The following is a 27,487-nucleotide window of genomic DNA, read 5'->3' as shown; positions in this document are numbered from 1 at the left end:
CAGACTTTGAGTCACAATCCTCCTGATCTCTGCCTCCTGAGTAAATAGGATTATAGGCGTGAGCCACCAGCACCTGGCTCACATGGTATTTCTTGAGCATAGCATTTTTTTCATCAGTGGCTGAGAAATCTAATGTTACTCTAACTAATGCATATTCCCTGATATGTGACTTGATGCTTGTCTCTTGCTGTCTTTTGGATTATCTCTTCATCTTGCACTTCTGACAGTTTAACTCTAATATTCCTTGAAGAGGACCTTTCTGTGTGACTTGCTTTATGCAGCATTTGCTTTACTGCAGTGATCTGGAACCAAACCAACTACATTTCCAAAAGGCCATATAGCTAACAGAAATATAAACATATATCCACAAAAAATCACACACAAATGTTCACAGAAGTATGTCTAACAGTTTGAGTAGAAACCACTCAAATATCCATCAACTGATATAGAGGAATCATCTGGTGACCACTGTGTGGAGAGGTCAAGGGTAGAAATAGCAAACAGGTCAAGACTATGGCAATGATCCAGACAAGAAATTATGGTAACTGGACCAGAAAGGCAGGTGTGGAGGCAAAAAGAGACAGCAGATTCTGGGTATATATTCCCAAGACAGACCCTGACAGACAGGGCTTTATTTATAAACTAGATGTGCAATGTGAGAAGAGACTTCACAAGAGAAACTGGGGAGGCTCCAAAGTTTTTGGCCTGAAGAGTGAAACTCTCACAGAGAGGAAAAAATAGGGTGCCAAAACAGGATCAATGGAGAAAGTTTTCTGACTTTGGATATTAAGATGTAAATTACACATCCAACTGGACAGTTTAAGTGGACATCAACTTTAAAATTTGATGAAGTTGAGACTGAAAATAATTTGTTAGTCAACAATATAAAATGGTACTTGAAAGCCTTGTCTCCTGATGAATATAATCTTCCATTATATTCGTTCAACCATTCCCCCAAAGATGGGGAAGCTGTTTCCACTGTTCTGCCATTAACAACACTGCTGTAATAAGCATACTTAGAAATATTTCCTTATGTTGTATATTAGCATTATTTGCATAACAAAGCTTCCTGAAAACAGAACCGCTCATACAAAAGGTACAAACATACCTTTGGCTTACAAAAAGATTGCAGCAGCTCACATACTTCCTCAATCAGCACATGACAGAATCCATTTTCCCACATGAGTGAGCACAGATATTACTCTTTTAAATTTTTCCAAACAGATGATGAAAAAGTGGTATGTCATTTAATTTTCACCTCCCAGAACTTATTTGCATAAATTCATCAGACATTTGCAAGCACTCCTCCATAGAAATGTCCATTTTATTACAGGGCTGCTTATCTTTTTCATATCGACTTAAAAGCATTCTACTACATGAGAAATAAGAAAACTTTCATCTGGCAGTGTAGGGCAAGTCTTTCTCCCATCTATCACTCATCTCTTGGTTTTGTTTATAGAAGCCTTATGCCATAGGAGATTTTTTTCTTTTCATGCAAGTCAGCCAGTTGTTTCCCTTTACGGCTCCTGGACCACCTGTCTCATCTCAAAGTCCTAAACACATTTCCCTAATTATTTTCCCTTTTTTTTTCAGTTTTTTTTTCCATTTATGTCTTCGGTACATCTAGAGTTTATTTTAGAATACGGGTGAGCTAGGACCCTAGTCTGTTTGCCAGATGAATGTCCAGTTACATCACCAGCATCACTAGTAACCCACCTTTCCCACTGCAATTCCTCTCACCACATGCATGACTGACGCAGGTAGCCGTGCAATCTTGACCAAAAATTCACCCCACAAAAGTCTGAATAAGGAAACTCAATGTGCCCAAATAAACATGCAAACTACACAGAGCAGTAAGACAAAACTCAGAACCGAGAATGCATTAAGGAAAGGGGAACAACAGTAAAAATGAAAGGAGACCGAAGCATGACCTCTTAACCTAGGCTCTGCCTTGGCAGGGTGACCTGCCCAGATGAAAGAACACCAGGCAGAGGAACTACAAACACAAGAGAATTCATTTTGAAATCTCTGGCTCCCCCCAGTCTTTCCTGTCACAAGGCTTCACTGGTTGGTTCCGTCCACATGCTTTGCACACGAGGGTCAGTCACAGCAAAGTCCACAGATACCTGTTTGACTAAAACAGATGTGCTGGTCTACCTGCCAAAGCTGATAACTGTTCATTTATGCATTTATGCATTTGTGCATAAATTTGGGAGGCGGTGCCTGTTATATTCTGACCCAAAATGTCTAAATCCAAGCAATGAAATAATAATTCACAAAGTGATTTAATGAAGGAATGGCAGTGAGGACACAGAATAAAAGTTGGTTTTTGTTTTGCTTTTCCTTGAGCTCATAAAACACCAAGGAAAAGAATTCTGTAGGTCCGGTGGCCTTGCCCAACCTTGGGTGTAATACACTGGCACATTCCCTCCATTCAACCTGTGTCCCGTACTGTGCGTGCACAAAAAAAAGAGAAAGGAATGGAAGGGGAGAGAGAAAGAGAAATACAGTCCCCACTGCTCTCTAGGCACAGGTCTGCCCCTTCCCATACCTAATCATGTTGTCAGTTTAGAAACATAAAAAAATATCTATTTACAAAAATTGACCAAAAATGAGTACCCCTCTATAGGAGAGGGTGAAAGAGGCTTTTCAACAAATTAGAGAATGATAAGGAAGAAAGGAAACAGGTACCCATCCAAAGTTAATTATACCTTCAATGGCCAATGAGAGAGCACGTAACAGCTAGAATGACTGTATACCATCCACCATTAATGCTCCTTACTGCAAATAGCAAAGGTATTCCCCAATGCTTTCCTGCATCAAAAGCTACCCTTTGAAGAACAAAAAACACAAAGTTTTGTAAAGCATGGGCCAGATCTTATAAAGACACTGAACAACTTCCAACTTCTCATTCCCTGCTAACCTACTTTGAAGAATCCCTACTACATGCTACCTCAAAGTAAATAAAAAACATTCCATAATTAATTCAAGCTTCTCTCCTTCATCTAAAGGGAAAAGAGAATTTAACTTGTTACTCATGATGAGCTCAACAGGACTGCTATCTCCCTGTTTCCTATGTTTCCTTTCTCTCCAACTTGTTCTCAGCTGGGTCTGGAGGGGACCCAGCATTCTTGCTTCCAGCCAGACCTGGAGGACACCCAGCACTCACTGCCAGGCTTCAGCTTCCACCTGCTTGAGGGGAAACAGAGAATCCGCTGTCTAAGTGAATAATGGTCCCCACCGTCCTTGGCTCCCTATGTAGACTTTTTGTGCAGAGAGCTTCTGTGTACATGCAGAATATAGAACTTGCTGCCCCAGTCAGCACAAGCTACTTGATTTCTCAGTGATCGGCTCAGTGCAAACACCACTAGGCCAATTCCAAACCAAATCATGGAAAACTCCTTTCATGTGATAAAGTACACAAGTTTAGAGAAAACTTATTTGAAGTGGAAAACAGGTTTTTGAATAATTAAGGACTGTCTGCAAGTTCTTATCAGAATGATTCTGAAAAGAGGAAGAAATAGTGCCTTATAACCCTCTACCTGGCAGAATGAGCAATTCCCAAAGAGTCAATAGGCTGACATACTCTTGGGACCTGAGCTCAGGGAAAGTTCTCTACCACTCCCATATCTTAATGAGATAAACCTTACTCCTTTTGAGAGTCAATAGGTCCACTGAAAATGTTCCCATTTCAACAGCTAACATCAAAAAAAAAAAAAAATCATTACAAGGCAGAAAATAATAAAACTTTCAACAGTTCAATTCCAGCACCCAAAAATTATGCAGCATGGGGTCAGGTCTGACTCTTGCATGTAAGGTACTTGAATAATAAATGCAGGCTTTAAATGGGGGCCAGTATCCTTCCTATTATTGCTTATACTCTCTCTACAACAAAATTAGAGATAAAGGCAAAATAGTTTCTGCCAGGTATAGAGGGGGTGGGGAGGAGAGGGAGGGGGCGGGGGAGGTTGAGAGAGGGGGTGGGGGAAGGGGAGAGAAATGACCCAAACATTGTATGCACATATGAATAAAAATAAAATAAAATAAATGGGGACCAGTGGACTAAAGGATTAGCAGAAAGCATAAATCTCTGCATTGCTACAAAATTCCAGTCCCAGAACAGAAAGATGGGAAACACCTGGGTGCTTGAGATGCCACTGTGCTGTGGTTTAACCAACCTAGAAATAACTCTTCCTAGGTGGAAAATAAAATGTACACACTGCTTCTGACACAATTATTCTGTTATTCTGGTATTCTGTTACCTAAGGCTGAAAGCATCCTGACTGATGCATGCCCATTACAAAAACAAACAAACAATAGGAATTAGGTCCTTAGGCAACTACGCAGTATAGAAAGAAAAACCACTCACATCCTCTTGGGTCACTGATTGACATCTCCATCCACCACAGATGTTCACTCCCATCAACACTAACTGGAAGACTAAAGTAACTGCCAACAGAATTTGACTAGTCACTCTGTTTTAATATTGGGTATTTATTTAAAAGTAATTTATAATTTAAAACACTTTTATTTCAAAGTAATTTAAATTAAACTATTAATACATAATAGGTTGCCCTCTACATTCTGGACCTCTAGCAATGGCAAGATCACACTACCTGTCCAACCATTGCCAAAACACTTGGGGCTTCTATAAGCAACACAAAGTGATTTTTAGTGTACCAGAGTATGCACAGTAGCCTAGTAGGATTGCCCAGCTTTGTAATTTTGGACAAGAATGAAGGAGACAATGTTAGCTATGTCATAGAGATAAGACATGTATGCGCATCCATATATATATACAGTCAGTTTTTACATGGTACCCAACATATACAAGGTACTCTTCTTGGGAACAACAAGATAAAGGACCCAAAAACTGAAAGAAAAGAAAATAGTCTGTCCTTCAAAACTTAAAAATGAACATACGTGTGACTTCTCCCTTAACAATCTTAAACTTGCAACATCCCCATCCCTGAATGCCCACCTATTCATTAGCTTGTACAGTGTTAAGGGAACCTACAAAAATAATCAACACAATTATTTATATAGGTACATATATGTAAGTTATTTGTTAATATACTAGAAGAGCAGGATCAAAAAATTATAATGGAAAACATTAACATACATTACTATGACTACTATAAATAGCTTTTAAGCCAAGATTACACCAAATATCTGACATGGAACTTGCTAAATCTTCACAACCCTAATAGGTAAATATTATCCACATTTCACAACCAAGAAAATTGAGACACAGAGAGGTTAAGAGCTTTCTGAGTCACACAGCTACTGAGTGGCAGAGCCAGGGACTCTAACCCAGGCAGTCTGACTCCAAAGTCCCTGCTCTTACTCATTAGTCTATCTCCATAATTACCTAATATTTTAAATTGAAATTACTCACAACCATCCAGTTGCTTCTATGGTTTGATTATTATTTATTTCCCAAAGATTCATGTTCAAGCTTGACCCCACCTTGGTGGTGATGAGGTAGTACAACCTTTACAAGGTGGGCCCTAGTGGAAGGTATTAGCTCAGGTGGGTTCCACACTGATGAATGCATTAATGTTGGTCTTGCAAAGTGGACTGGGTCTTGCAAGAGTGAGTTTTCCAGAGTGGGTTGTTATAAAGCAAAGCCATCCCACATACTCACCCTCTTCTGTACACAGCCAGTTCCCTTTCCATTTCTCTGCCATGTTGTGACACAATCAGAAAAGTCACCCAGATATTGGCACCATGCTCTTTTGGTGTTCCAGACATCAAAACAGTGAACCAAATAAGCCTTTTTACTTAATGAATTATCCAGCTTTAAACAGTTTGTTATAGCAACACAAAAGTGACTAAGACAGTTGCAATAAACCATTTAATAATTGTAGTACAAATTTCAATACAGATCTTAATAATGAGTGAAAAAATTATTCCAAGTCTGCAAGGATATGAGATAGTTTCTTGGAGAATTATCAAAGATTTCAACATTGCGTGCTACAGCATTTATTCAGAAAGGCTTACAAATAATTCCAAAGAGCTGCAAAATATCAGATAACTATATATACTAAATACATCCAGGCTGACAAATTAAAAAAACATTTTACCTACCCTAGATCTATCAGAGCACATCAAAACTGTCAAACTACAAAATTATTATTGTAGCACAAAAACTTCAAGTTAAAAGGTGGACTTATTCAACCCTGAAACTATCACTAGAGCTGTCACTTCTCTAAAACACTGGAGCTCGCTCCTCCCACAAGCTCACAAACCTAAGTCAAACGTGAACTTTCTGTGTGTGAGTATGAAAGATGATGTTTGTTAGAAATCAACATTCAGCACTGTTGGAGGCACATCTTAGGTCTGACTCTTCACTGCAGGACTTGTTTTAACACATCTAGGGCCTTTATCACTTGCTTGACACGTGGTGAACTGCATTATATAGTTTTTACAGGTGTATCTTGTATTGCCAGCTAGTCTATAAACTCCCAAAGGGTAGGGCTACACTACATTTGTTGTGTTTCAACAGTGTCTAGAACAAATGAGGACTAGCAGCCTAGTCACTCAGCAAATATCTGCTCCATGGCTGAATGATAAGTAAATAATTCAAGGAAATAAAGGAACAAAGAGCAAGATAAACTTATCAGCATGAGCTGTGAGTTACCATGGTACTTGTTCCCCATATTATCTGGTACTCAGAGAAGCATGAAAGAGCAGACTGATAAATAGTAGTCTAATGATGCTAAATATGAAAAGGAAGTTGTTTCTCACTACCTTTTCTCAAAGTACCTTCATCATGTTTGGTACTTAATCTCCAAATTAAAAAATAGAAGCCTCTTGGTGGCCAAGTTTATATCCTTTTTGTTTCTTCCCTAAGGACCGAGTGGGAATTAAGTGTAAACAAGAAAAACAGTTTGACAATAAAATTCTAGTAGATGTTCCTGACCAATCTGAAGTTAAAAAAATGTCCCTGGACAAAATCCTAGAATTAACATAATCAAACTATTTATACCCCAACAAGACTCAAAGTCAACTTTCTTTTCTCCTTTACATATACCATGGATAATACTGACCTACTTTACAGAGCTATCATGATGATTAATCAGCTTTAAAAAGCTAAGCACATCAGAGATGAAGAGTGCTTATGATACATATCATTACCACTTTTGCAATTAACAAATGAACCCAGCCTCTTGTTTTACGATGCAAGCCACTATGTTAATTACTTAAAAGTAATACTGTACATTTTTTAAAGGTCACAAATAATGCCTCAAATTAACAAGTATGCTCATTAACAAGTATATATTTTCTAACACACTCAAATGCCTTTAAGAAAATAGGCTGAGGACTGGTTGAGTGGCTCAAGCAGTAGAGCACTTGCCCAGCAGGCATAGGGCCAAGTTCAAACCTCAATACTGAAAAAAAAAAAAAAAAAAAGAAAGTTGGCAGAGGCCAGACATGGTACAGCCTGTGATCCCAGTTACAGAGACGCATAAGTAGGAGGATCGAGTTCAAGGCCAGCACTGGCAAAAATGCAAGACTCTATCAGAGTCTAAACTAAAGCAAAAAAGGACAGGGGATGTGGTTTAAGTGGTAGAGCACCTGCCTGGCAAGCTTGAGATCCTGAGTTCAAACCACAGTACCACCAAAAAGTTAAAAAAAAACAGTAGGCTGAGTATCACAGAAAACAGTAACTTTTGATTAACCACACCAGAAAATTATTAAATGAAAGCTGTTCCTGGTCCTTGGACCTCTGAACCATAAGGCTGTCCACCTAGCTACAACAGAATGCCAGGCATTCCACTGGGTTTGATTCCTATTGGTATCACCAACATCTGAAAGGCCCATGCAGCCTCCCAGATGCCTGCATTCCTAATGAGGAAGCAACAGGGTCCCGACAATTGCAATGTCAAGATCTGAACATCTCCTATGGCACCTACTGCCTTCATATCGGAGTTATGCACTTCAACAACAGGAAGTCATTACAGGATTCCTTCCCTTGCCTTTCAGCTCAGCTAGTTTGCTTTTTAGCAAGTACTGATTGAGAGGACATTACTGCGTCCTTCGGGTGCCCAAGAGCAGCCTGATAAGCTAGTTGAAAGCATTACTTTCAGCATTAGCAGCAATCAGTTTGGGGAATTGAGGCTTTTGGACGTTCTGCTTTATAAGCCTCATTTATCAAACAGCAGGACAGCTGTTACATATGGTGATGGGCACTATGGAAGTGCTTAGATTGAATACAAAATGCAAGTGAATTGGATTAAATTACCTGCAAGAAAGAAAAAACCTAACTCAGGAGGAAGCAAAAAAAGAACCAATCATAGATATGAACCTTAAAGGGTCACACAGAAATTTTAGAGCCTGCTTACAAAAGGTTTTCTGGGGTGTCTACATAGCATTTTTTTTTTAATTTAGCAGAGTCAACTTAGATTAAATTAATTGCACCCACCACAGTTCTTGCCTACTTAATAGGAAAATTAAAGGACATTTACATAAATTCAGACATCTGTAATAACACAAGGATTAGCTTATGCCACAACCCCAATACTGGAAGTCAGAGTATGCATGGGGACAGGAAAGAGGTGTCTATTTAGCTAAAAGTAGTGTGTATATGCAGCTGTGTGGAAATAAGAGAGGCACAGTAATCTGAGGTAAAACTGAATTTTTTTCAATGGACAACCAGTTTCTATTTTAGCTTAATAAAAATTTCAAGATTTACTTAATGTTCAGTTATAAATCACTGTACTAATTTTAAAAAGCACTTTAAAAAAACCCTTCCTGTTTTATTTGCTTGCTTTATTAAAAAGGGGTAATAAGTACATGTCTTCTCAAAGTGCCAGTCTCTAACTCTGTCTTATGAAATTATAAGGTAAATTCCAGTACTAATCCTCCTATACTGCCTCAAATCACTCGAACTACCTCTGACTGGGGAAGAGGGATGAGGTTGGTATCTGACTGTGAGGGTGAGACTGAAGTAGAGAAAAGTATATGGAAAGATGGATGCTTCTGAGAATCCAGGCCTCTTTGTCCTTGGCCCAAGCACAAATGGATGAGTCACAGATACACCTAAGCTAGAACCCTAGGCTGCCTGACACACTGGGAAAATATTCAGGGCCTGCATAACCAACAAAGTGACCTCTTCCTACTACACACAGAGATGCACACAAAGTTGGTCCCAATAGGACAGTAGTAAGGTAAAACTGAATTTTTCTGTTTTCCCAAGGAAAACAGAGTAGCCTCAGGGGCATCAACAGCAGTAGGAAACTGTCAGATATTCTCAAGGGGAAAAAAAGGGTCCCCATGACTCTTAAACTCACTGTGGAGTACTTAATACCTCCTCTCTGTCACATCTACAGAATGTATCCGTATGCCTCATAGCTGTGTCAGTCAGAGACAAACTGAATAAACAATTTGTAGACTGGCAAGACAAACTCAAGGCATATGGTTAAAATAGAGGACCTTCCCCCTGGGGCATCTACTATAAGCCACCTCCTCCAACTTTCCTTCTCCTGGGACAGGGCAGACTGAGTGGCTCCCAGAGTCATCAATATTTTTTTAGGGGGATAGGTAGGACTAGGGTTCAAACTCAGGGCTTCTCACTTGCAAGGCAGGTGCTCTACCACTTAAGCCATGCCTCCGGTGTGCTTGTTATGGTTATTTTGGAGATGGGGTCTCTCCAACTATTTGCCCAGGCTGGCCTGGAACCTCAATCCTCCAGACCTCAGTCTTCCAAGCAGCTGGGATTACAGGCATGAGCACAGGCTGAGTCATTAGTATTTTAAACGAAAATAAAGTTTTAAGGAAGCAATGAATCTTCCATGCTTGTGCTATTTAGCCACCCCAGATAAGAAGAGAGATAGATCCAGTCAATAAAATGGGTGTTGAGGGCAGACATTAGTCCACTCCCACATAGTACTGCGAAATGAGAAAAAGAAATCTTAGTTTTCCACTTGTGTTCAAAACCATCTAAGCCCCTTGGAGGTAGAGCGCCACAGAGCTCACTTCTCTTCATATTCTCAAAGCCTTGAAGGAAATAGTTGTACACTTACTTTTAAAAAAAAATCTGCCCTATTTCAAAATCAACTGATCTGAGTAATGATGTTACATTGAAATCTCAGACCTGCCATAAGAAACACCCCCTGGGGAAAGGGCTCTCATCCAGCCCCCTTCCATTCCTACAGGTAGGTTTCCCATAACACAGCCAGTCTGCCACTGCTAGGCGAATGCTGTACCACTGAGTTACATGCCCAGCCCCACTGTTTCCCTTCCGTGTCTAGGGGCTCTGCAGGTCAGGATGCTCAACAAGCCCACAAAGAAAACACTTATTCTCTTTTTCTCACTCATCGAAAATAAACCAAAAAGGTACCCAGATTTAGAACACACCTACCAATGAAAAAGTTAAAGGAAGAGAGGGAGGCACCCACCCACATAATCTTTCCATTCAAAGAGGCAATTCCACAGCTGCCATGGAGTTTATAATTAACAGACAAGCTTAACCAACAACAGAAATTTCTGGAATCGCTTGTAATTTACACTAGAGTCTGGCTTATTCCAAAGTTAAATCACAACCATGGGCTGGATTCTATGGCTGAATCTGAATGACTTCATGGCATCCTCCAGCTCATATCTTTTGTAATCACTCAGCCCTGCTGGTAGAGAACAGCTACAGGATGACCAGGTACTGGTTGGGCCCAGTGTGCAGCTGCTCCATGTGCTCACTCACATCCAGAGGCACAACTGCTTACCACTGGCTCCTTGGAGCTGTGTCAGAAGGCTCCAACGGAGATGTCAGATTGCATTCATATGTATTCACCACGGTGCCTCCTACAGGTATTTGCTATGGATGTACTACAAGGGTTCTGTTTCCCTTCTCACCTGCCACTGCCACCCCAGGTTCTAGACGAAGGGCAATGAGGCCTGTCTGAGCACCTGACTCTATAGAAGATGGAGCCACGGAGAAACCATAAGGTAGCTTTGTGGAGTCTTCTTTACTATCTGATTCTATTTCAGCAAGAACTGCAATATTAGTTCTTAATATTTATATATAACAGGAAGTCTCCTCCGTTTATAGGAAAGGGAACTAAGGCTCAGAAATAGGAAGATACTTGTCCAGGGCCACGCTACTATTTCCTTGTAGATAAAAAAAACTAGACCCCAGTTTTCAAGCTCTCAGTCTAGGCATCTGTCCTTGTAACTCCAGCGACATTATAGGGTTTTCCACCAGTGGTGAAAATTGAACACAGCATGATTTGTGGGGCATGAAGTAGAGTTGTCAAGGCACTGCATTAGAGTTACCCAGATTGCCTCCACTATGAAAGAGTACATATTATAATCCCCATTTTAGGTCAGAGAAGGTAATGCCAATAACTTACCTGACTCCAGAGTTCACCTCTAGGAGTCTGCCACCTCTAGGAGTAAGAAAAGATCTCCCAGTTCCCAAAATATTCCCTTCAAAGGCTGGCCAGGTTGAGCACAAATCCTTCAAGAATCACTGAAGTGAAGTGGCCAAAGGATCTCTGAGTTCTACCTGAGTGATTCAGAGCAAGCTGTTGGGTTGTGACCTGCCACCAACCCCTCTGTAGGCCCATTGTTTGACACTGGCTCTCACCTAGGGAAACAGGGCACATTTAGGAGCTTAACGTGAGAAAAGTGAGGTTTAACATGAGGAGAAAGAAGACTTTCCTTTTTAATATTTTCCAGATGATAATTTGTAAAAGTCAAAAATCTTCATGTCACCTTTGTGGTACTTGTACATTATACTTTTATATTATAATCATGGATAAAACATAGAATACATAGAGTTTACTGATTTATGAATTGGTGGCTCTCTTATCTGATTTTTAGTGAAAAGCAGGATCATTTGAAAATCTGCAGTTTAAGGCACACTATACATGGAAGGGTATTTGTCAGCTGATGATTTTACAAACCCTCTCCTTGAAAGCCCAAGAGTTAGGGCCTACAGTCTAGGAAAACCCATGGTATTGCTGCAAGTGAGCAGACCTAGTGCGCATCTCAGAGAGGGAACCTGGGGCAGAGAGGGAGGAAATGGGAGATCACTAAGCACACTTCACACACTGTCATTTTGCTTATGACAAACTGTGAGGGCCTTTTTCCAATAACTAACATAAAAAGTAAGTTACAAACTAATACTGTCATTTGGACAGGGAAACTGTGGCACACAGTCACTTACTATGGGAGATAGTAAATGAGAGGGAGACAGTGTCACAGAAGAAAATTAGCTCATCCTGATACCAAGTTTACTTGCCTAAGTGAACACACATGAGTAAAACCATCTAAAAAAGACTGAACTTTTTTGTTGTTTGGTTAGTTTTGTTTTTACACAGGCTAGATAGTCCAGGCCAGCTTTGAACTTCTGATCCACTTGCCTCAGCCTCCTGAGTGCTGAGATTTCAGACAGGCAACACCACACCCATCTAAACTTCTTCATGGAGCTTCGGTGTCTAGATTTGATCTGGGCTGAATGAAAAGGACAGCAGGTAACAAAGAAAATGTCACAAACGTGATAAATCATGGGCACAATTTAACACCCTATTATTTCTCACCAAAAGAGACTCATTTAAACAATATCACTACTGAGAGTATCTCACAAATCCATGCTATACTCAAAATCAAACTTAGATTCTTTAAAAAATAAAGCAGGGAAAATTCAAACCAACAGACTTTAAATACACATAGCATCGATCATGAATAAATACAAAACACTAAATTTAAGGAGACCCCTACCTTTCCACTTTATCCTCTCCAACCAACCTCTATTACCAGTCCCAGTACCCTAGTCAGCATGCTCAGACCAGGTGCTGCTCCTCTACAGCCACACCACTGGGTGTACTCAGCATGCAGTCACATCCTCTTTCTCACACACACACGCTTGTGCCAAGATCCTGCTCATTCTTCCTACTCACAGCAGGCTGAATCTCGTCTCTCCATCCTTCACTCCCAGCATTTGTCCACTTGCCACACCCAGACTTCCATGACAACATTTGCCATGGGAGGATGACTGGAGCTATCTTATCATTCATCTTTCTAGTCACAAAACACAGCACTGTGCTCACACCAAACACTTTACAATGGCACATGACAGAAGCAAAGCATGAATAGATAATTAAGGAGAAAAACTTCTCATATTGATTGTATGAGGATTAGCTGTTCACAAAACTGTTTTAATAGTTTAGCTTTCAACTACTGGAGAAATCAACTAACTCATCACCTCTCCTTCACTGATAACTGATATTACATGTGTGACAAAATAAGATGAAAGAGACGTCTGTTCTTCCACCAGAAGGCTGGAATTAGACACAACAGTTCCAAACAGTAGGGAGCCCTGCACTGCTCCAAAGAACAGGAGCCTCCCTGAAAGATAAACCCTTGGTGAGAAAAGCCAGCCACTGCCATCTGCCAGCCATTCCATTTCCCCTCATAATCCAGGTAACGAGATGCACTCACCTGGCTTGTTCCCTTCTCTCTCATGGCCCAGCTGTCCCTTGGTGTTCAAACCACACGTGTAGACCTCTCCGTCCTCCAGCAGGAACACAGAGTGGTTTCCCCCACAGGCCACTTCCTTGACACTCCTGTCCGATATGAATCCACACACCTGTGGCTCAGCCACAATTCCTTGCAGGTTGGTGCTGATACCTGGTTGGCCCAGGGACCAATATCCCCAACATAACATTGTTCTTATCTTTCAGGGAGTCATGTAGCCTAGAAGAGAGTTTGGGGGAAACAAAGAAAAAAACAGTTTTAAGAAATTTTTAAAATTACTGATCAGAAAGTCAGTAAGTAATATAACCATTTTTTCTTTTTGCACAGCAACTATTGTTTATTTGCATTTTATGTGGTGCGGGGATTGAACCCTGACTCTTGTCATACTAGACAAGTGTTCTACTATGGAGCTCTATCCCCAATTAGTCAATATTTAAAACAACTCCCTCCTTTATCTTGCATCTCTAAGTAAAACACATTAATATTGCTAAAAGTATTTTAAGTTGTAAAGGTGCTGTTTTATATTTTAGTAAGAGTTGAAAATAATAATTATAAACAAAATTTGAATGAATGAACACAGAGAATATGGTTTGAGAGTCCTGCCTACAACAGACTAGCTGAAACATTTGGCAAACCATTAAGGTAGTAACAGTTTTTAAATTTCTCAGGACTTCACCTTATCTTTTCTCAATACTTCTTTCATTTGTATTTTCTGCTTATTTGATTTTTAGAAAAATATTTGAACCAATTAACTCCTTTAGGTAACCTTACTTGGTCAGCTTAGTTAATAGTACTTCACCACTTGACAAAAAAAAATTGAAAAATGGGAGAAAAAGTTTTCTTCTCTTACCCATCATCCACATTTGAATAAAGCTTCATTTCCTACCTGAGATAGGTTGGACTCATTCCAGTGACCATCAGCCTACATCCCTCTGACATGGCTACCATCCTGCCTTAACTGGGAGCTTTCTCTCTATACCTTTATAACCTAACTCTCCACCAGCTCGAACTTCCTTCAAGAGAGACGGCAGAATGACACAGGTATCTTCTATTTAGCAGGTAATGAGCCAGGCTGATTGGTTACTGCTGACAGTAGTCTAAAGTTTCAAAAGCTTTTAAAAATACATGCTTCTTTTTCATACAAACAAAAACAAAACGCCATCTCTTCCTACTAGCTCCCACCCACTGGTATGGTCAGTTAATAACAAGTGTTGGTGAGGATGTGGACACACTAGAGTCCTCTTTATTGATGAAAGAAATGTAAAATAGTGCTGCAGCTTTAGAAAACCATGTAGCAGTTCCTCAAAAGGTTAAAGCACAGAGTTTCCACAGGTCCAGCAATTTCACCAAGTACATACTCAAGGGAATTGCAACAATATGTCCACCAAGAAGTTGTGCATAAGTGTTCATTAGCAGTAAGAGTCACAATATTAAAAGGTGCAAATAAGCAAAATGGCCATCAAGTGATAAATGAAATTCCATATGTCCTTTCAATTATTATTTGGCCACAACATGGACAAACAGTGAAAAGACTGTGCTACATGAAAGACCACATGTTGTCTGATTACATTAAATGAAATGTCCAGAAAACGGCAAAATAATCCAGTAGTTGCCTAGGGCTGGAGGAAGGGAGGAAATGGAAAGTGACTGCTCCTGTTCTTTGCGGCGGCAGGGGGGGGGGGGGGGGGGGCTTGAAATGTAAAAAGACTGCAAGTTTGGAAGATAACCAAATTAGATTCTCTACGGTAGAGAAGGACTAGTGAATTTTGAAAACAGTGATATCTAACATCCAGTTTGAAGTTGTTGCCTGTCCTAGAATTACTTCTCAGAATCTCAAACTTTCCATCAGAGATATGATACCCTCACAATAACAGCATTTTACCAGCAGCACTGAAATCAAAAGAATCTTGGGACAAAATAAAAACCCATGGAGTCCCTCATACAGACTGAAGATTCCGTGCACAGAAAGAACTTTGGGCAAGCCATGATAGAAGAAAAACATCCTTCTCCCCTCAGGAATTCTCAGAATTTTGGGGAGACACTAAACCTCTAATCAAAATGGTCTTGGGCTTAAGTCACTATATTGGATACTAAAGGAAATAGGGCAGAAGATTGGTCTTAGGCACATTCAGATTAGATTTCAATTTCTGAATATAAATTTTAATTATAACATTGAACATACTTTTCTAACTATACTTTTTAAAGCTGTTGTTTGCACCACACTGAGAATCCCAGTTTCAGGTTCTAGAGGAAAGTATCAGGCTGTTCAGGCAAGAACGTAGAGGTGTCTTACCCAATCTTTGGCCAAGGATAGGATGGATTCTAATGGAAATGGAAAAGTCATACTTTGAATTATAGTACTAGCCAGAACATATCAAAGCCAAATTTATCAGCCAATCTATGAGAAATTTTTCACTAATTTCTATGAGTATAAAGGTACAAAGGAGATAGAAAAGAGTCCTTCCTGTGTAAACTCAGCTACAATTGAAGATTACAGCATAAAGTTAATTCTTTCATCCCTACTTAACAACAAATCCATACTTTGTCCTCAACTTAGTGCCACTGAATATATTTGAATATACAACTTAATATCTCAGCTGTGCTATGGTAAGTCTGACTTAACTCTCTGAATGTTTGAGGCTTTCAGGAAGGACACAAAAACATAAAACTGAATTAATCTACTGTCTTAATCAGAAAGTGCTGCTTTGTTCCAAGAGTTTAATTTTTTGTCCAGATTCTAGACTAAGAAAGTATTAAGCTTAAGTGTTATTCTTTTGCTGGGCACCAGAGCTCAAGCCTGTAACCCTAGCCACTTGGGAGGCTAAGATCATGGTTCGAGGTTTGAGGCCAGCCCAGACAAATAGTTCACTAGACCCTACCTGCAAAATAACCAGAGCAAAATGGACTTGAGATGTGGCTCAAGTGGTAAAGCACCTGCTTTGCAAGTGTGAAGCTCAGAGTTCAAACTCCAGTCCCACCAAAAATATATATAATATACATATACATACATAATATATATACATATTACATAAATACATACATATAATTCTTTGGATGAATTGCAAATGGGGGAAGCTGAAAAGTTCAAATGGAAATGGTGATGGTTCAAGGATAAGATCACATAATCTAATCATAATTTAATTTTCCCAACTTGCTTAATTGTTGTTACCCACACTAATTCCTTTCTTCATTTTAATGTTTCACAATTGTCTTATCTCTACCCAACAGTTAAATAAACAACATCATACTCCACTACACCCCAGTTATTGTGCTAATATGCATTTTGTATCATCTTATTTCATCTTTACAACAACCCTGCACCATTAGTACTATTTTTAGGCTTATTTTAAGATAAAACAAGATTCAGAGATATTAAGAAGCATGCCCAAGGTCACACAGCTGGAGGGAGGTAGCTAAACCAGGCTATACATATGAGCCTGACACTAATATCCACAAGTACTCACAGGGCTAAATTGCCACCATGATAGATTTATCATGGTGTCAACTACAACACTGTAACGCACAAGTAAATTGTAGTCAGTATAGAATACAAAATGTCCTGAAAACATGAAAATAAATTGCCCTCTGAGAGTGAAACCAGTCAGAATTAAGAGATAATAAATGAGATTAGGTAGCTATAGGATTAGTCAAGTATAAATAATGTGTCCAAAAATATAGTATCAAGAAGTCAGACTGCCTATAATCCTAGCTACTCAGAAGGCAGGCAGAGAGGAAAGTGTCAAAGTTCTAGGCTAGCCCAAGCCTGTCATCCCATCTACACTGGGAAGCACAAATAGGATCACAGTCCAAACCAGCCCAGGCAAAAAGCAAGACCCTTATCTCAAAAATAACCCATGCAAAAAGAGCTAGTGGAGTGGTTCAAGCAATACAGAACCTGCCTAGAAAATACAAGGCCCTGAGTCCAACTCCCAGTACCACCAAAATAATAATAATAATAAAAAGAATTACTGTATGTCTATACAATCTGTAAACAAAGCTCACAGTAGGTTTATTTGTACTGAACAAAAATGGCAACAACACAAATGTCCACTGGGAGGAACAAAGATAAACAGATTGTAATATATTCAAACAATGGAATACCATTCATCAATAAAAAAAATTTATAGAGAAGGGAAAAACACTATGACTAAAACACATTTAAAACTTTTGACTGACAATAATGGTACCTATTATGGAGTGCAATGTATATATATCTGTATCTATAGATATGTATATGATATACTTATCATTTTTTACAGTAAAAACATTAGAATTTTAATTTCTCAGCAATTTTAAAAAATACTCACCCTTTAGTATCTGGAATGGATTGGATCCAGGAACCCCCAACACACATACTAGGATACCAAAATTCACAGATTCTCAAATCCATTATATAAAATAATATAATATTTGTAGATAACCTAAGCCCTTCCATATAATTTCAATAATTTCTACATTACTTAAGTATATACTTAATGCAATGTAAATGCTATGTAAATAACTTGTTATTCTGTATTGTTTAGGGAATAATGACAAGAAAAAAAGGTGTGTACATATTCAGCACAGACACAATTTTGTTCTTCCAATATTTTCTATCCATGGTTGGTTCAACTCTGCAAATGATGGAACCCATGGATATGAAGGGCTGACTGAATACAACATGGTATATTGACTAGAGTCACCATGCTGTGCAATAAATCTCACAAATTTAACTTCCTGTTTAACTGAAACATTCTACCCTATACTAACCTAAAATACATATACTGTAAAAGAAAGCTGCATCCTAATGTGGTCCTTCTTTCTAAGCAATGAAGATTAGTTTTGTTTTCTTTTTTAAATCCTGAAGTTTGTAGTATCTATTAGTTTTTTTCTGACAAACTCTCTTCCCAAGTTCCTCTTTATCAAGTTGTAAACTCCACTCCCCTATTGAACAGGGTGGACATGTCCCTGGCCAGCCTAATCAGAAAATGTCACCCCTAAGCCAGATCACTCACACCAGGACAGAGAATGTCATTCCTAAGGCACAATACATGACCACACCACGCTAATCAGAAAATGTCACCCTTAAGCTGTAATGATTGGTGAAGGGATTGAATCACATTCCCAGGTGGGCCAGAGTCCTTCCCCAGTTAAGATCCATGGAGCTCTGCTGGAAGGCTACCTTTTGCTTCTGAAAGATAACTGAGACTGCAGGAAGGTATCTTCCCTGGGCTAGGGAAGATATCTGTAAGATATTATCAAGTGACCATTTCGGTCAAGAGACAAAGAGGCCCGGTGATGTTGAATGAGGCTTCAACCTCCTCTTGCCTAGTGCCAGCAGCACCACGTTTATTCATTCCAATTGCAGCTGATCTCAATTATTGGTGGATTCCATATATATGAATTTCCTACTCCCAGAAATTTATTTGTAACCCCAAAATCAATACTTGGAATGCTCTTTCAGTCACATGTACAAAAAGACTAAAATTTTGAGTCATCCTACATACCCACTGCTGGCAGAAGTCAAACAAGTCAAAGTTCTGCCTTCAGTTCTCACAGTCTTTTACAACTTCTTTAATGTCACATCTTTAAATTTTTTGGGTGTGCTTTTCTGTTGGAGATTTTGTTGTTTAAAATGCCCTACAAAAATAGAGCTGAAGTGCTACTTAGTGTTCCTAGGTGCAAGAAGGCTGTGCCTTATTACACACATATAATATGTGTGTAAGGGAAGTTTTATTCATACAAAAGATATGCACTGATGGCTGTGAGTTCAACATTAATGAATCAACCAAAAATGAGGAGGAAATCCACCCACCTATACATGAAGCCACCCAGAAAGTACCAAATTAACATCTAGATATACTGCACAATGAAGCTATAGAAAAGATGGAAAAGCAGCTCTAGAGGTGGACTCATGAGATGATGACCAAAAAAAAAAAAGCATGGTGGACAGCACTGACATGATGCTGAAAGCCAGAAACTTTACTGTCACATTACCCAGAGTCAAAAACAGTTAAACCTTTCTCAAATAGTGTTTCATTATTTAAAAATATATACAATTATTTGAAAGTAATAAAGACTAAATAAGGTGTCTAAACAGAAGCAAACATAAAACAAGGTTATATATTGACAAAATGTGGCTTATAGGAAACTATTACTGTATCTGCCCAGAAGTGATGGCTCTATAGTCACTTATGTGGTATTCTTAGTCTTATGTGGTATTATTACTGTATCTGCCCAGAAGTGATGGCTCTATAGTCACTTATGTGGTATTCTTAGTCACTTTATGGAACCTAACTACTGCAAATAATGAGAATTTATACATATAAATATAAATGCAAATATATATATATATATAACTTTTTTATTTAAGTATGTTGGACTTGAGTTTCTTTCACTTGCAATAAAAGAAACTCCTAACCGATAATATTCATAATTATTACTAAGAAAAACAGCAAGTAAGACTTAAATTGAGCTTACTTTGGGTCTGCTTCATAGGTATTGACTCATTTAATCTTCTATAACATAGATACTATCATCTCTAATTAACAAATAAGGTAAAATAAATAAAATGAAGACAAAGGCAATGAGACAGAGAGTATTGAAGTGACTTGATCAATCACACAACCAGGCAATGGCAGACAACTAGGATTTAAACCCAGATGCTATACTTTTACCACTGTGCTACAGTAAGGAGCCTAAAAATGGATGGCCAAAGAGTCAGACTCTCCAAGTCATCTCCAGCACTGTCTAGAAAGATTGAGTACCCTGATCAGTCAACCTGGGTTTCTGATCTGCTATGTAATTATTTCCCAATAGTAAAGAGGGTTGGATCAGGCTCTAGAAACTACTCAATTAAATTCATGCAGCCACTTGTCTTGCTTAGGTTCCACGATTAACAAGCAACCTAAAATAACTTGGTGTCCAGGGAAGATCCTACTAGAGGGACAAAACACAATGACCAGCCTACTTGGCATCTCTCCTTCTTATGATTAATTTGGCATCCCGGGTCTATTGTCTTTCATGAGTTTGTTTAGCATGAGTCAGCCCTTGAGAGTCAGCTGAACTCTGAGTGCTCTGGCAAGTACGATCCCAGATGAGCAGCCTGAGGCACAGCCTCATCCCTGACTAATAGAAACAATTTATGAAAAAAAGATAATAAAAAGAACAATTGCTCAAGGAAACTTCAAAAATCCTCCCTGCCTGACTTAAAGTAATCTTCAGTCAAATAAAATGTGCTTACCAAGAGAATTAAATAGCAACCACAAACACGATGTATCTCTATGAATGGATTATAATCCTAACTGGAAATATAGATTAGGTCATCTTAATGATCTGCCAAATGACATCAGGAAACACAATCATCTAGCTTTCAGGTGAGACATTCAGTGCACTGAAAAGAAGCCAGCCATTAATTCAACTTTCACTTAAAAGTATACCCCAATTGAGACCCTAAATCTGGCAGTGCTGCTGCCCCTGAGCTTACAGGTCTCATTCAACAATGCTCTAATCACTGGGCATTTTGATCTCCTGGCCTCTCCCACCCAGTTTTCCACACTCACTGACACTCCCTGCTCCTACACTCCTCTCAACTGTCCCACTCCTGAGTCTCAGCCCCTCCGCTTCCTGCCTCTTATTTCCCTATCACAAGATAATCAGAGGGATAGCTTTCAAGGGACAACGATCCCTCTGTGTCACATCTAGTACTTTCCTCAGTCCTTCTCCTGATCTATTCCTGGTAAAAGATTCAGGATACTCTTAACAGTCAAAAGGACTTAAGTTCCAGGTCTGACTCAACCACATGGTGGCTGGAAAACCTGGAGGAAGAAGTCTAACAACCCTAAGCCTAGTTCTTTTCAATAAAATGGAGAGGAGAGCCATAGGACACTGTGACAATGAAGGGGACACTGAATGTAAGAAGTGCTTAGCTTGGTTGGCACGTAGTAGTAAGTGACCAATGAATGTCAGCTGCTGTAGCCATCTCCCCCAACTCTGAGGCCTCAGCAGACAGGACAGCATCTAAAGAGGCTGGGATTGTCATGGCTTTCCCTTCACTGAGAATAGCACTGCTGTGTTCCACCAAATCGGCACCACAGCAAAGCTACACTTCCACCACCTGCCAGAACTATGGGGAAGGGGATCTGAGGTTGCCAGAAGAACACTCTTTGTGTGCATTTTCTTTTAAATCCTGGAGCGGACAGGAGTGGGGGAATGGGTAGATAAATCTCTTTTTACCAGTGCTAGTGAACTGAATGTCAAAAGACAACCTTCAATCACTAAACTTTGTTTTATAGTCAGTGAATGCATGCCACAGCCTAACAAACCCACTCTGACTCCTCTGTAAGTCATTGAGACCTAAATAACTTTCAGGCAGGACTTCTAATCTCATTTAAAATATGGATAAGCTTCCTTTCAGATAAGCTTAGAAGCAAATACCTAAATGATATATGTGGAGGGGTCTTTTTCAACAGCAGGAACAGGCAATGTGCAGGACTTGGGTACTCTGCAAGTACTCCCCAAATCCAAGCATTAAATAAATCTGGAACCAGAGCTCAAATGCAGAACTAACTCCAGTAACAACATTCATTCTAATGCAGGCTTTATTGTCAAAACTTTTACTACCAGCAGAAGTGACATTTATATCATAGAAGTTCTCAACAATGTGAGTCCATTTTCTGCCATTTCCTCCCTCTGCTTCACCTCAGCTGGACTTGAATCCTCTGACCCTTTCAGCCATCACAGCAAACACTTCCTGCCTCTCCATGATCGTCCTCCTGTATATATGCCTTCTTCACTACCTAGTGAAGCTAAAAGAAAAATCTACTGTGGGCCTCCTTCAAAGACAGAGAGCCAGCCTGGCAGGAATTGAAAAGTCTGACAATGCCAGAACTCTTACACACAGCTAATGAGAGTGTGTGTGAACTGGCATGACGACTTTGGAAAACAAGTTGACGTTATCCAATGCAGATGGAGATGTGAATCCCACATAGCACAGCAATTTTACCTCTGGGCCTACAACCAGCATTTCCATCTCATTACAAATCTATGGCTACACCAGGAACGATGGTGCATACCTATAATCCCAGCACTCAGAGACTACAGGATGGCAAGTTCAGAGCCAGCCCAAACTACATACCAAGTTCTAGGCCAGCCTGGAACCTGTCTCAAAAACACAAAAACAAATAAAAGAATCTATGCTGCGTCTGCACTTGCTGAGGGCTGGAGAAGCTGAAAACTTGGGACTTATTACAAAGATGGAAATGCTGTACATCTGCACTGTCCACGTGGTAGCCAGTTCAGGGACAGCCTAAACTACATAGTGGATTCAAGGCTATACAGCATGACCCTCCCTACACACACACACACACACACACACACACACACACACACACATAGTGGATTCAAGGCTATACAGCATGACCCTCCCTACACACACACACACACACACACACACACACACACACACACACACACAGCCAGGCACCTTGGCTCATACCTATAATCCTAGCTACTTGAGAGGCTGAGATAAGGAGGGGCCATGGTTTGAGACCAGCCTGCACAAAAACTTCACTAGACCCCATCTCAATCAATAGCTGGGTGTGGTGCTGCACCACCTGTCAAACCAAGCTACACAGGAAACTGAGATCTAGAGAGCTGCAGTTCTAGGCCAGCCCAGACAAAAATGTTTCTGAGGCCCATCTCAATGGAAAAAAGCTGGGTGTGGTAGCGCACACCTGTCATACAGCTATGGTGGGAAGTGTAAATTAGGAGGATTAATGGTCCAGGCGAGCTTGAACAAAAAATCAAGACCCTATCAACAAAATAACCAGAACGAAAAGGACTGAAGGCGTGGGTCAATGTATAGCGCCTGTCTCACAAGTACATGCTCTAAATTCAAGCCAGTACCACCACACACAAAAAAAAAGACCCAAATGTTCACCAATAAGAAAACAAACTGCGGAACATACATAAAATACAATGTTGCACAGCAGTGAAAAATAAGTATGCCCATCTATGAGTATAGTCAAATCTTAAAAATGGTTTTGAGCACAGAAAATTCAGATTATGATGCATTTTTAAACACAATAAGACAAATATGTTGTTTGGAAATGAATATATTAGTGTTGGTAAAAGTATAAAGAAAAGCAAAAAATAATCATTAACACAGAAGAAAAGGTGATGATTATGGAGTCAGCAGGGATGGAGGGAACAATCTGGAAGGAGCAGAGAGGGAGGAGTGTCAGTGCAGGACTGATGTTCTGCTTCTGTCCACCACACATGATCTTATGCCTAGAAATACTTCACAATTAAAACTGAGAAGCACTGTTGACTCAGTATTAGTGCATCCTGCATCTCCTTCCCCAACGCCCTCTTCATGTCTCTTCATGCACAGACTGAAGCTTCTGGGGGAGGAACTAGGTTTTACTCATCTCTGTGTCTCCTGTTCTCAGCAGAGCACAGGAGCAAAGAGAGACCTGAGAGGTGCCTAGTGAACTGAACCCCCAATCTAAGAAAACCCGAATTGCCACAATCTCACTTTGTAAACAGTTTTGTTTTCCACAATGGCTAACGATCCCTGATGCAGTAACAAAAAATAATACTGTATTTCTTCCCTGCTACAATGCACCCTTCCCTTACCACATATTACCACATCTACAGTAGAATGCCTTTGACAGTGTGAATTCCTGTCACCAGCATGGGCTGGAGTGTAGCTCAGTGGTAGAGCACTTGTGCTAAATTCCATCCCCAAGCCATACACACACTGACTAGCATGCTAGAACTGACAGAATGAAATTCTAGCTATTCATGGACACTCCGTGAAGGAAAGACTGATACTCTTTTGTTCATTTCTCTATCCCTAGAGTCTAGTATCTGTCACAGAGCAGGGGCCCAATAAATACTTTCTGAACCAAAAAAAAAAAGTACTGTTTACTGTGACTGCAAGCCTACCTACCATTGTTGGATCTATGCTAAAAACTTTAGATTATTTAATTTACCCTATGTTAAATCAAGGATATAGAACAGCCAGAACTCATTATACACAGCTGGTGGGAGTGTAAATTGGCATAACCACTTTAGAACCCTCAAGATTAGTAAGATTATATCACTTGCCCAAGAACATGTAAATAAGAAGCTGAAATGGAAACTTACTAAGTCAAAGGCAGAACTCAATTCTCCTCTACGAGACTCTCAATCAAAAGGAAGCCAGGCCACAGAAGTCACACCCTTTCTCTAATTGTGAAAACACAAGTTTAAAGATGAAGTTGTACACGAAGGTGAGCTCACATTAGCTAAATCACTGGTGATACTTATATGCAACTGAAACCTACGTTAGCCAGAGGGTAACCGAAATAGCCAGACTTTCCTCCATGTTCACCCAACTTACGATAACACTAGTTCACTTACTCAGGATCACAAGCCCCTGCCATCAGCAAGTATTATTACTGCATGCTGTAAATGTCTAAAGGAAGCAGAATTATATCATCAAGGGGATCATATTACTAAAGAGGCCTTAAAAGACCATTCTGCAGCTGGCAGAGTGGCTCAAGAGGTAGAGGCCCTGAGTTCAAATCCCATACCACCAAAAAAAGAAATCCTTCCTATCCAATCTCTGGGCAAAGACTCATTTTAATGGCAGCTGAGGCCTTCAGGCACCAAGGAACTGTGGATCCCTAAGAAGGAAGTGGTTGACCCAAAGACTAGAAGCCAGGTCCCTACATCCAGGGCTCACCTTGTTCTCTTCACTAACTCATAACAGGAAGACGTTAATATTTGTTTGGGTCCCTGTTGGCAGCTACAGTAGCCTGAGTCCTTCACATAATCTTCTTTATCCTCTTTATCAGTTCTGTAAATTAGATATTATCTCCATTTACAACATGAGAAAACTGAGGTTCAAAGAAATTAAGTAACTCACCACAGATCACACACTTGGCATCTGAACTAGAAGCCCGAAACACTTCACCTTGGAGAGCTGCAAGTTAAAGAATATTCATTAGTACACAACTCTGCAAAATGCTTTCATGTTATCAAAGAAAGTGAGAGAGAGAGTGAGGTAAATTGCTGAAAATAATATCTTTAATTATTCAAATTCAAATATTCTCTAAACACAGTATCTCAAGACTGGAGTTTGGTTAAGATAACCTCAAACAAACTTTGAAAATGGTAATCATCTCTAACCATGAACAACAGCCATAGACACCACCTTATAAAATTCCTGCCATTTTATAGGCAATAGTAAAAATAGTGTTATTTAAAAATCTCCTATCTTGGTTAGAAAGAGAAACTTTTGGAAAATAATTCCATTTTGTCAGTTTTCTTTGTTTTTCCATGTACGACTCACATTATGGCTTTTTTGCCACAATTGTTATGAAGACTTTCTCCTTTCCTCTCTCTGTATTACCACATCCTCTATCATGCAAAACAAGAAGGGACAAAAGGCACCTCAAGCCTCTCAAAAGGTCCTGTGAGGTTTTCAGATACTAGCATCATAAGTACTTCTACCTTCTTTTCATGTAGAAAACCTCATTCAATTTGGAGAATATTACTTTTATTTCTGAAACTGATGCAAAATTATCTTATGTCTCAAAGGTACTACTTTCCTTATGCATAAAAAATATTTTAATTGGCTATGCAAATCTTAAATTTCATTCTGTTCCTCAGAATGAAATGGTATAACCACCGGCTTAAACCACACCATTTCGAACATTTGGAATTCTGCTTCTTTCTTTCAAAAATGAAACACCAACTACTCACTGAATAAATAGAACTAGATGTTGAAGAACTGCAGTGCTTTTTCTTCATCCCAAAGGAGTTTTGCCAAGGTTTCTAACCTTGATTCCCGCATTATGCCTTCTTCAGAAAGTTCCTAGCTTCAATGATTCAGTGTGGAATTCATCTACTTTACATCTATTTTTCTTTTCTTATTCATAATGCCACTCTCTCCTCCCACAGAATAAAGAAAAATACAGAAAAAGCGAGCATCACAGCAATCTGCCTACTAAACCACGATGCCCTCTTGCTGTAGTCACTGAATTTCACCACGCTGTTAAATCTCATTTTATTTCACTTTTCTTTCTCCCCAGTCTACAGTTAAAAATCAGCCTCACTTGATGTTATCAAATCATCAAATGAAAGGTTCTAGAAATAGCTTCCTATTTGTGGAATGAGCCAGAAGGCACATAAAAATGGAAGAGAACTCTTTGAATAGTCTTTTCCCAAAAGCACTCGGTGTGTGATGAATCCAAGCAAAATCCTGGAAGGCTTAGCTATGAATTGAGGGTACTTCCTAGCGGGGCTGCTTTGAAATCTAAAGTAAAATGTAATCAGAAAACAGAAACAGCAAAGTGCACAGTGAAGTTCAAGTGCTTATTCCCGGGAGGCCAAGCTGCAACTTGCAGTGCACGCTTGCAGGAGCTCGGGGCTCTCCCGGCTCTTGTGTTTCAGGTTACACTTGCCTTTCCCGGTCTGGCTGTCCTGGTGGCCCATGCACACGTTCCCAAACGGCAAGGTCCCGCTGTCCCCAGCCGTCCGCGCACTTACGTGTCTGCACACACACACGCGCACACGTGTCCCCTCATCCCGCCCCGAGGTCGGATGCGGGCCTGGCGGGCCCGGCCTTCCCCAGGTGGGCGGCGCCCGAGCTGTCATCGCGGACGCGGTCCCCACGTCCTCAGCGCAAACTCCTGGAGCCACCGAGGTTCCCCGAAAACGCCCAGGCCTCCCCGGCTCGCGTCAGGCGTGCCAGCGCCCGCGCCCCTCGCTGCCAGGAGGTCCCCGACGCCCCACATTTAAACTGGGGCAGAGAGGAGGACGCAGGGGAGCCTCCTTCGGACTTTCTGCACCGCAATTCCTCTCGGGCTTCGGGCGGCGGGGGCGCTCCCATTTTGATGGCTTGGCCAGCCCTGCCCGCCGCGGGGCTCTTTGGCAAGGGGGCGACCCCCCGCCAGAGTGCCAACAGGACGCGCGCGAGGTCCCCACCCCCGAGGGGCCCCCCGGACCAGTGGCCCCGGCCGCGACAAGAGGCGCCCTG

General features: G+C 40.3%; 1 protein-coding gene across 4 annotated transcripts in view; it reads right to left on the bottom strand.

Moving 5' to 3' along the window:
* Positions 1–27,487, bottom strand: part of Herc3 (HECT and RLD domain containing E3 ubiquitin protein ligase 3) — a 162,493-nt gene that overhangs the window by 134,733 nt on the left and 273 nt on the right. For all 4 annotated transcript variants that reach the window (XR_012435616.1, XM_074041346.1, XM_020174608.2 and 1 more), the window contains exons 2-3: positions 25,373–25,429; positions 13,444–13,698 (exon numbers count right to left, since the gene is read on the bottom strand). Coding sequence is in view for 3 of the 4 variants with exons in the window: in XM_074041346.1 (XP_073897447.1) it covers positions 13,444–13,669 (226 nt within the window). In the remaining variant the exon portion in view is untranslated. The remainder of the gene's footprint in view (positions 1–13,443; positions 13,699–25,372; positions 25,430–27,487) is intronic.

Source organism: Castor canadensis, chromosome 9 (genome assembly GCF_047511655.1).
Source record: "Castor canadensis chromosome 9, mCasCan1.hap1v2, whole genome shotgun sequence".
NCBI classification, from domain to species: Eukaryota; Metazoa; Chordata; class Mammalia; order Rodentia; family Castoridae; genus Castor; species Castor canadensis.
Note: the sequence above shows the minus strand (reverse complement) of the source record. Positions and strands in the feature narration are given on the sequence as shown.